The 10,411-nt window shown below is 38.9% G+C and overlaps 1 protein-coding gene across 22 annotated transcripts in view; it reads right to left on the bottom strand.

The window, feature by feature from the left end:
* Window positions 1–4,324: 4,324 nt before the first annotated feature.
* The window catches only part of SLMAP (sarcolemma associated protein), a gene marked incomplete at both ends in the record, with an annotated part of 74,940 nt that continues 68,853 nt past the window's right edge, over window positions 4,325–10,411 (bottom strand). For 14 of the 22 annotated variants that reach the window (XM_079540233.1, XM_079540222.1, XM_079540237.1 and 11 more), the window contains 3 exons: window positions 5,410–5,493; window positions 8,851–8,985; window positions 9,999–10,170. In XM_079540233.1, coding sequence (XP_079396359.1) covers window positions 5,410–5,493; window positions 8,851–8,985; window positions 9,999–10,170 — 391 coding nt within the window. Of the gene's footprint in view, window positions 4,415–5,409; window positions 5,494–8,850; window positions 8,986–9,998; window positions 10,171–10,411 lie in introns of those variants that run through there. The other 8 variants (XM_079540218.1, XM_079540229.1, XM_079540234.1 and 5 more) reach the window with 1 other exon arrangement.

Raw genomic sequence — 10,411 nt, 5'->3', positions numbered from 1 at the left:
TTTCCTTGCTTCTAAAATACACACTGTCATTTGACGTTATGCTTTTCTGATGTTAAAAACAATCAGTAAAGTTTCATGACTGTGATACCCAGATCAGAAATGCTACACGTGTTCCCTCCACCTTTGCAAATGAATGGCAATCAGAGCCTCAGGGAGCCACCACCACCGAGGCTTTTGTTTCAGCTGCTGATTTGCTCCCACATTTTAGGCCGAATTGTGCCAGCACCTGGTTTTTAAAGCAGCAGTGGGTGCAGCCCTCTCCAAGCAGAGGATCCTGGCTCTGCAGGCAAACATTTGCTCACAGATCTGTATTTGGCACAAAGGAAAAAGGCAGGAAAGGCTGGAAGAGCAGAAACACCACAGCCCCATTCCAGCCACGGGAGGAAGGAAGGAGCTGGGTGACCATAAGCACACACACAATGGGAGAAGTAAAACAGCTGGACTGAGGAATTCGGTGCAGTTGTTTGCTGGAAACAATCGCCTTTCAAACAAATCCAGAGGCATACAGAAGAGGAACATGAACAGAAGAGAGGGATATGGCTTCTAATTCCTTCCTATATCCTATCACTATATTAATGAAGTCTCAAAATCTTGAAATGAGTTGCTATGGTACATGAAAACCCAAAGGGAATAAAGGCCGCAGGTGGGATCTGGCCAGCCCCAGTGCACAGCTGCAGCATGTTCATCAGAGAAGATTCAAACTGAAGAAATGGCTCTTGCAAGTGGCAGAACCACACAGATTAAGGCAGGAGACATTCAAGATGTTATGTAAAGTGCGCTGAAAATGTGAACAGAATCTACTTTGGAAGACTTGATTAAAAATCCTCACAACTTAAGAATATACCCCAGAAACGCATGCACAGATGATTCCTTTTGCCTCAGCCATCAGTCACTTGATACTAAATCTCACTAAGGCTGCTTTGTAAGAGAACTTCGCAATGCGTTGTGCAGGTTCACAATTCTCCATTTAGCACCAAAACACCCAGACTGGAAGGAAAATCAGGCCAAAGTTTTGGGAAACATCTTTAGCTCATCTGCAAGGAATAGCAAGGTTACACTGCATTCTTTACGTTATAAATAGGAGGCTTGCTGCTGCAGTAGTCCCCCAGAGTCAGTGGAATTTCTATTGAAAGAAAATCAAAGAAAAAAAAAAAAAAGTGCCTCAGTCAAGACTTCAGAACAAGTGTTCAGATATTACATTAATCTTCCAAGTTCAGCTAGTAACCAACAATTCTCAGACTTTCGTACTATTAAAGCTCTTAAAACTTCAAGATTGAGTGCAAGCTGAGAGCACTTATTTTACCAGAACATTCAGAGCATCTGAAATGCTTTGTGAAAAGCTGCTCTTGAAGTATCTGCAAGGCTCAGCTCATCCAGCCTCACAGTTTAAAAAGAAAACCTAAAGCTGAATGTCGAAGAGCACAGATATTTACCATAGCAAACACAAGGAAAAACAGCTGCGATGTTTGTGGATAGAGTGCCTACAGAACTTCGGTGTCAAAGCACTGGAGAATGGGAGCCTCCCGTTCTCCAACCATTATCCAGGGACTCCCAAAAAGAGTGAACTGTGCGTTTTAGTTGATTCCTGATAACTTTGAACATGCAAATGTCAATAACTCCTGGGAAAGGCACAGTATTAGGGCAACACAGGAATACTCATAGCATGAACACCATGCAGTGTGTATTATGCATCTGTGTATGCAATATAAATATGCACACATGCACATAATTAAATCTTTCTCCTTTAATACATCCACGTCTCAAATTTCAGCTCTCTGATGCACTAGAGATTTCTCAAAACGCAGCATTTGTCTTTAATACAAACTCAATCCTACGTCCCAGGCAGCGCAGCTCAGCGTGGGGCACCCAGCGGCTGTGGGCTCCCCAGGTTGGTCGCAAGGAGCTCACAGCCCTTCCCACCACCAGCCCCAGGGCTCGGCAGGCTGTGCTGCTGGCCTCTGCTCCACCTCCTCACACCATGTCTACGTGCTACCAGCAGGGAGGAGGGAAGAGAACCAACTGCAAAAGGAACAGTGGCTGCAGGAGGGACAACGGGGAGCTGGGGTACTAAGACCTGAGAAGGCAGCAGCAGGCTCCCCTCCCCAGAAGGGCTTTCCAAACCCACTGCTCCTCCGAGCTCGTGACCTCGGCCTCAGGCACAATCCAACCTTCAGATGTAATCACGGTTCGTTTCTCCCCAGCAGTCACGTTCCCAAGTTCTTCATGGCCCTCTCCTTCCCCCTCTCTTTCCAAAAGCCACAGAGAGGAGAGAGATCAGTTAGATAAAAACTTAAACCAGTGCAAATGTGAAACACAACGTAAAAAAAAACAAGTTTTTTTGTATTACTGAACATGCTGCAGACATTGTGCCTAGTAATTATGGCAGTATCTAGCACAAAATCAACTTAGCATGAGTCTACTGTTTTTCAAATGAGATCCAACTCAAACATGCATAGGGAGAGTAAAGTTATTTTATTAAATCATGCACATCACGTGTGTTAGTGCAAATAGTTTAATCTGTACTCCAGAAATTCTATTGTATTTTTATATCTTTACAAAATAGATTTAAAACAATTATTTACTTTAAAAAAATGTAATTCTGAAGGTAAGCATTTCAGAACAATATTTGCAATAACCTATATACAAGAGGTACTGAGTACCACTGGCATACGAGTGTTCTGTGGTTGGGTGGCTTCCTGCAACTGAAAGTGATGAAATGAATGAACTAAATGACAATATTTTCTACAAGTCACTTGTGGACTATTTTTGCCAATACTAGTAATCCTCCCCATAGAAAATCCCATGTAATTTAAGACAGAACCTTTAATTAAAGGACAATGATCCTCAAAACCTTACAAGGTAAGTTATATGCTAAATTTCTATTTAAATATTTAATCTACCTGTCGATTGCCATACAATTGTTTAAAGCCAATTTAATTGCTGAGATTACCTCCCTGTTTTGAAGTTTCCCTTAGCAAAGCCATTTTACTTTACCATTCTTCAGTATATTGTTTAAGTCTTTAATAAACTTTTTTGACAGAACTGTTGAGCTGAACAGAGTAACTATAGTCTACGTTTAATTCAGCACTACCTACAGTGATTCCCACCAAAAGTCAGCAAATAGCAATAGTTATAGTACTTTGATAAGGAAAATAAACTTTGTAATGGGGACCACTGCATCATACTTACAGCCATGTGATGAGGATGCACACAGTTTTACTACCAAATTAAAATCATCTTCTACTGGCCCATACGTCACCAGAGATGATTCCAATTTTGTAGTATTTTATGCAACTTAAGAATATTTTCAGCTAATCACGATGTACTGTAGCAGTTCTCATAACGAAGTTACATCATAAAAGCTTATTTAAAGAGCTTCCCCAGCTCAGTCAGAAAGTATCAAATGACTGAAAAAATAAAATGATACAATGTGATATGTGAAAAAGTATTCATACTTTTAAAGAACGCACCTCTTTAAATACATGAAATTTAATAAATTACATTCAAAGTAAAGTTAATGTAAGTTGAATCACTGCACTATGTCCATCAAATGACCAAGTATTTGCTCCCAGAAATACCTCAGTTCACTCAGGAACACACACATGCTTGCACTCGCACACGCGCACGCTAAATACTCTAGGCTGGTCTCCACCATCAATATCTATCTGTTTTAAGGCTGGACATGAATTGTGTTTCCCCCCCCCCCCCAAAATCATTAATAAAAGAATCCTTATCAAAGAAAAATGTTTCCTTCAAAAGGAGTAGGAAGTTTTCTTAAGCCTTGTTCCCAACAGCTCAGTGACTAACAGCAAGTAAAATGGCGTACTGGTTTTGAAGAGCATCACACTGCAAGGCACTGAGTGCACTGCATCTGTTTGCCAAGCTTCCGTAAGGTTACTTGGCTTGGGTATCCAAAATCCAAAGTGTGTTTTTCCTTTTAAATCTGGCAATCAGATTCTAAAGTACGTGCCCACAAACCTAGCCATTACAAATAATTTGGTACCAAGAAGTCTACTTTAGGCCACCGTTGTAGTATTCAGAATCCCAACAAACTAATTTAAAACTTGCATGAGATTGTAAGCAAAAATATTGCTCACAGTATGATGAATCACAATTTTATTCCCTCTTTATAGACAGATACATTTTATACAGTTTAAAGCAAATGACCCTACTGCTGTTCTCACGCAGAGCTGTGCTGTATTAAGAGGTTAAAAAAAAAAAAAAAAGAAAAAAAAAAAAGGAAGAGAATTAATCTGTTTTCCCTCAGTATATGAATGTTGCCAGCTTCTAAAGGGAGGACGGTGTATGGATTCAACAACAGTTCTCATGGAGAAGCTCTGGTTAGGCCTGGGTACAGCACCACGGCTGTCACAGCAACCAAAGCTGCCATCACAGGCATCCAAGGCCATTGTCTCTGTGTGGAGAGAAAAAAAAAATCAATATCATATTTGCTCTGATTCATACTAATCACTTTACCCCGTGGTTCCTCAAAGTCCTGAGTACCTGTTGACAGGCATCACTACAACGTTACCCACGAGCCCTACTGCAGGCTAACCCTGACCTGGAGCGAACACAGGGAAGAACAGAACTCCTCGTGACTGAGGACCACCTTTGGCAGTTCCGTATTTCAGCTTCGTTACCATACGCACCTCAAAGAAACTGGCTGTTCATATTGTGAGGGCTTAAGGTCTTTAAAACAGCACTTGAGCACAGTGATTGCCAGACAGGTTTATGCAGTACTGACATCTTTAACTTGGCTTTTGAAGGATTAAATCCAGACCTGTGACATCAGTTCATAACAGACCCTAACAAAATCATTTCTAGCAGATTGTCACGACATTTTATGATGACAGTAAGAGAAGAACACTTGGGAGGCGGTAGAGAAAATGCAAGCTGAGAGGTCAGAATACAAACCAACCACCTATTTCTCATCTTTTTTCCATCTTCTTCACAGCAAGTGAGAAAAATAGAAGTGTTTACAGCCAGAGAGGAATATCTTAGTCCATAAATAAGAACCAAAGCTTGACTTTTGTTGTTATTGAGAGGCAAACTCTTCATTTTTCATAGTTAATTAAGCAAATAAGCTTTCTTACAGGCCCTAGCATCACAGCACTGTGCAAAAGGTAGCCCATTTGCTAAAGACAAACTGAGACCAAGTTAGAAGAGGCACGTTCAGAACCAGTTAGAATGAAATTGATTGTTAGAATTAAAGGAATCAGACAGATGTTAAATGATTAGTTGATCGTTCAGCTCGTCAGTATCAACAGAATGGCGTATTAAATGAAGGGTTTGCTTCAGGTAAGGAAATACCTGTGAGCATTTCACCATGCACTATTTTATACAGAAATGGCACAAACAGGTGAGAGGGACAAACATACATCGACTGAACAGTAGTGCTTGTACCTTTCGCTACCACAATGGGCCGTAACACCAATACAGGAAAGCCAGGATTAGGCCGATGAATACGGCTGGGACGGGTTGTAATATGGAAGGCTAAAGAAGGGAAGGGATATTAAAAATCACTTTGTGCTACAAATCAATCAGGTAAAGATGATTTAGAGAGGGGAAAATCAGTCAGTGAGTTTTGTTTTAATTGAAATGTATTAAAGACATCTAATAATACAGCATTATCTAATCTGGTATACAAAGTTAGTACACCATTCTACTCAAATGAACAAGAACGTTCAAAAATAAAGGGAAGTAAGAAGAAAATACTCTAAGAAACTTCATCTCAACTTGGAATTTAGCACTTAGAAACAAAATGAATCTTATCTGCCTGTATTTTCTATCTATTTGTCTTTAGTTTGTCAGTGCAAGTAATTGGAAATCCCAACTGGATTTCGTAAGGCAGAAAGACTCGTACCAGAGATTGAATTTTTCAGCTGCTTCTTCATTGCGCCTTTCCTACTTTCCATCATCAGCCTCCAAGAAAAACAATCTCTTTCCTTCATTAATGAATCAATAACAACTACGTCCGCAGGCAAACCCAATAGTTCAGATCTTTGTGAGGTTATTACACAATGTACAATCAGCACTAAGTTACTATAAAGCAGAGAAGTATATTTCTGTTAGAGACACCACAAAGATCAGCATCTCTGGTACAGCATCAGCCTTGTGAGCAAATGCAGTTCTGAAGACTGATCCAATGATGCAGCTGGGCCAAACTACCAGCTAGCAAGACTGAAGGGGTTCCTTTAGCTTATGGCCTCATTACAGGAATCTGCACATTTTCTCAGTTATTTTCAATTAACCGGAAACTACTTCGCTTCACAATCTGGAGAGGGAGCCTCTATCCTCATAACAATACACTAGAAGCAAAAATGGACCTAATTTCTTTTTAAGCTGTCCCAGGAAGACATCTGCTTTCTCCATATCCTAGCCTATATATTTTGTGCACATACACAGACACACAGAGGTTAAGTTCAAATCATGCTAAATATTTTCTTAAGAACTTCTTTGTGCTGAACTCACTTTGATTTTGTTCAGCCAAATAAATACATGATAAATTCATGCTTGGAGACTTCCTAAAACATTGTGATCCATAAATAAAATCTCATTCTGTTTTGAATTTGAGGAAGTCAATCATAGAATCTCCAATATGGTTAAGAACACAGAAATCTCAGAATTATCTTAGTAGGTATTCTGATCTTTGCCATTCAATTCTTACCATTACAGTAATTCAGATTTGTTGTACTCAAGGTAAATATCAGACAGACAAATCATGTGCAACTATTAATTTCCATGCAGCATATTTTTCATGTCATTGGTGCCACAAATCAGTGCCATCTCCCCAAAGAAAGCAGATGGGCAGAAACTATCACAGCAGTGTTCAGTAAAGCGCCAAAAGCTTCAGTCAACTCCGTGACAGCAGCTCACGATCTCAAACTGTTCACATAAACAAATCCCTCATGTAAAGAGCATCAGGAAATAATCAGTGACTACAAACATGCAAGCACAAGCAATACACCACACTGCTAAGCAATTCAGAACACAGAACTGCGGTTCTTTTTTGCTTGGTTGGGTTTTTGGGTTTTTGGAGAGTAATAAGCTTTATCTTTCTGACAGGGAAAGCATAAAAACTTTATATTTTAATGACGTTCTAAAAGGAACAGAGAAGCCCTCACTCTTCTAGTTTTTATTAGTCCACCAGATAACTTAATGGGGTTTCCTTCAAAGGATTATATTTTGCCCCTCATGAGCTTATTAAAATACATTTTTAAAATCTCCCTATTGCACAGAAATGCAAAATTAGATGCTTCATCAAAAACATGCATTCGGTATTAGAATCCATAGATGTGCAAACTCAGAGACTGGCCACAAACATAAACAAATCCCACAGTGGGAAGCTGTGCTCTCGAGGACACTGTCCTCACAAATAGAGTAACAGATAAGGTTTCCAGCAAATAGGGGATAACAGAACTTTAAAAATTTGACCTTGGAAGTCAGCCCAGGATTCATGATGCTTCAAATATTCCACAAAACAGACATATTTCACATTACTGACTGAGTAATGCTTGCTTGAATAGCAAGCTCGTCCTGCAAGTCCTTATATGGTTGGATGCTCTGCATCACAGCCTGACCTTCAGGCTTCAAATCTTGTACCTCTTCTTTAAAAACGTTTTGGCAACTGCTGTGGTTCCTTATATCATTTTGACAATCACCCCAAATTCTTCCTAGAAATTCCCTTACCTTGCAAGCTTTCACCTGCTTCTCCAATTCCCTCCACAGTGTTTTTCTTCCCTCAACTTCCTCTCCTTTTTCATGAATCAACACTGAGATTAATGCTTTAACAAAGCAGAAAAATCTCACATCTGCAGTTATTTTAGCATGATCTCTCCTTTCAGAAAGTTGTTTTTTTTTTTTGTACTTCTGCCTATTTCAGTAATTCAACATTATTTAGGCATTACAGAAAATTCTAAGCAGAAGTATGTTCCAAGAGAACATTAACATCCCATTCATGAAAATACAGCCAAAAAAACAAGAATGGCTTTGAGTTCTTCACATCTTTGTTAACTCTATTATGTCAGAGGTTTGCTTTCAATAAGTGGGTTATGGAATAAGTATTTATTCTGTGCCCTAGAACACAGATAACTGTAGAGAATAGTACTTGTAAACCTTTTATTTTGTGCTGTCCATGTGGGGGGTTCATAACAGCAGCACAGGAAGACAAGAAACCAGCCATCCCAGTAGTAAAAAGGCTGTAATTACTTTATAACACTTGTCACACTCTTAACTTTTGAAGGATTTCAGAAGTCTCAGTATTAAAAAAGAAACAAAAAATGTTGTCTCTAGCTGTAAACTCAATACTAACAACACAGCCTATTCAAATGTAACAGAGAAGGATTACTTCCATGAGTGCATAGAAAGGATGGTTCAATTGCATGTATAAAGCATGAGCTGACCAGGGATAATCACTGTTAAGAAGCATAAGCAAGACCGAGGAGGGAACACATGTCGTAATAGTCACTAATAAAATAAAAGCACCTTGAAGAAAGTTGCTTAACTCATTTGGATCCAGGTTTCTCAGCTTCTACCCACGTGTCAGTCTCTGAAACTGGGAAGTTTTGCCTAGTTCTTAATGAGTAGTTAAGCTAGATTTTTTTCTAAGACAACAGTAAGGCTGTTTTTAAAACTGTCATGCAACTGCAAATCTAATTGGTATATATAATTGTGCCCATGTAATGACCTACAGATTTAATAGGTAGTACCAGAATGGAATTTTGCATGCAATATGGTACATAGCTCCTTTTGAAGTCCAGCTTTTTCTGTTCAATACTAAAGATGTCCTCTTAATCAAGAAAACTGTCAGTGTCACAACCAGACTTCCCCAAATACTTTGTACAGACTTACGTTGTTTCCTTTTTCTTGCAGCAGCTTCAAGTTCTCTTTACACTGTTTAAGCTCTTCTGTGATTGACTGTTTTTCTTGTTCAGCCATCTCATACTTCGCTTTCAGTTCTGAGAGCACTGTCTGTGTTCTTTCATACTAAATGCAAAGAGAAAGAAGGCTACAGACCTCTGGACACCCAAAAACATGCTCACATTTGCTTAGTGCATGGCTTCCTTTCTGCCTACACTGCCTAGTGTAACTTGCTTTGGATCAATGCACTCTCTCTACAAAAGCAAGATAGAAAAACCTTACTCTGTGTTCAATTTTATCTACTGAAAACAAGTTTATTTGTATTTGTCGTTAATAGGGATTAGAAAGCGCAGAACCAACGGCCTTCAGTACTGGCATTTACCAGAAGTTGAAAGGATAAGCATCTTTACGAACTCATCTGATTACAAACACAAAGATTAGCAAGACTGCTCCCTTCAAATTCCAAAAATGGTAAGGAATGCAACGGGGATGAGTTCATGACAAAACAAAGAAAAAGATTGCGAAACACAAACTAACAGCAGTGACTGGCAGAAACTTCACTCAAGCTGCTCCTAAAAATAAACAAGTAATTGATAGAGATGACAGCCTTCTTCCAGACATGATTTTCAGAAGTCAGGCTTGAAATGCCAGCTTTTCCTTAAGCACTTTTTATCATCTGTAAAAGCCTGATGATCCATTCTGAAGAAAGGACAAACAGACCTCTAAGGAATGTGCAGGTCTGCTGTGAAATGAAATGTAAATCTAACTAGAAAGATCATATTGGCAAAAAAATCCATTTTGACTCATAACTCATAGCAAGACTTAATTACAGTGATGATCAGAAACATTCTGAATAAGGGTTCACCTGACAGACCAGCTTATAAGTATATTCACCAAGGTGATGCATGAAAGTAAACTTTAAGAAGTTCCCAGAATGGATACACAAGCCATTTTATTTTAAGTCTTCCTTCAAGATCTGACTCCCCATTTATATACTGTTAGCTAACACAAAAGTACTTGCAATTAAAGGAAGAAAAAGTTTAATTACTAAAAAATTTGTAGTTTTTACTTGTTTTATATTGAAATAAAAGGAAAGTCAGAGGGCACTGGATTAATTCAAAGCAGGAATGTTCTGTTACCTCTTTCTGAACATCCTTTGCTTGACTCTCAGCTTCACTGAGCTGGCTTTTTAGACTGGCTGCGTCCTGCTGATGTTTTTCTCTCAAAGATCCCATCTGATCTTCAAGTTCTTTTCGAGACATTTCAAGAACACTTATATTGCTGGTTAGAGCTAAACTCTGCTTCTGAGAGCTGAAAAACAAAATTCAATTGGTTCCTCTTCTACCTCAAATTTAAGCAGAAATTATTTGTTTAAAACCAGTTTTTGTTCTCTGAGCTTCACATTATTTTTATTTAATATGGAGAAATCATCTTGGAGCAGTCACAGAACAAAAGATCAACACTGATTTCCTGCACAAAGTACTGCTGTAAAAGATAGGCCATAGACTTGCTTTTAAATACACATGCACTTATTTTTGCATGTTTAAATTAA

This window comes from Tetrao urogallus (assembly GCF_951394365.1).
Source record: "Tetrao urogallus genome assembly, chromosome: 10".
Classification (NCBI taxonomy): Eukaryota; Metazoa; Chordata; class Aves; order Galliformes; family Phasianidae; genus Tetrao; species Tetrao urogallus.
This window is presented reverse-complemented; position numbering and strand designations above follow the sequence as displayed.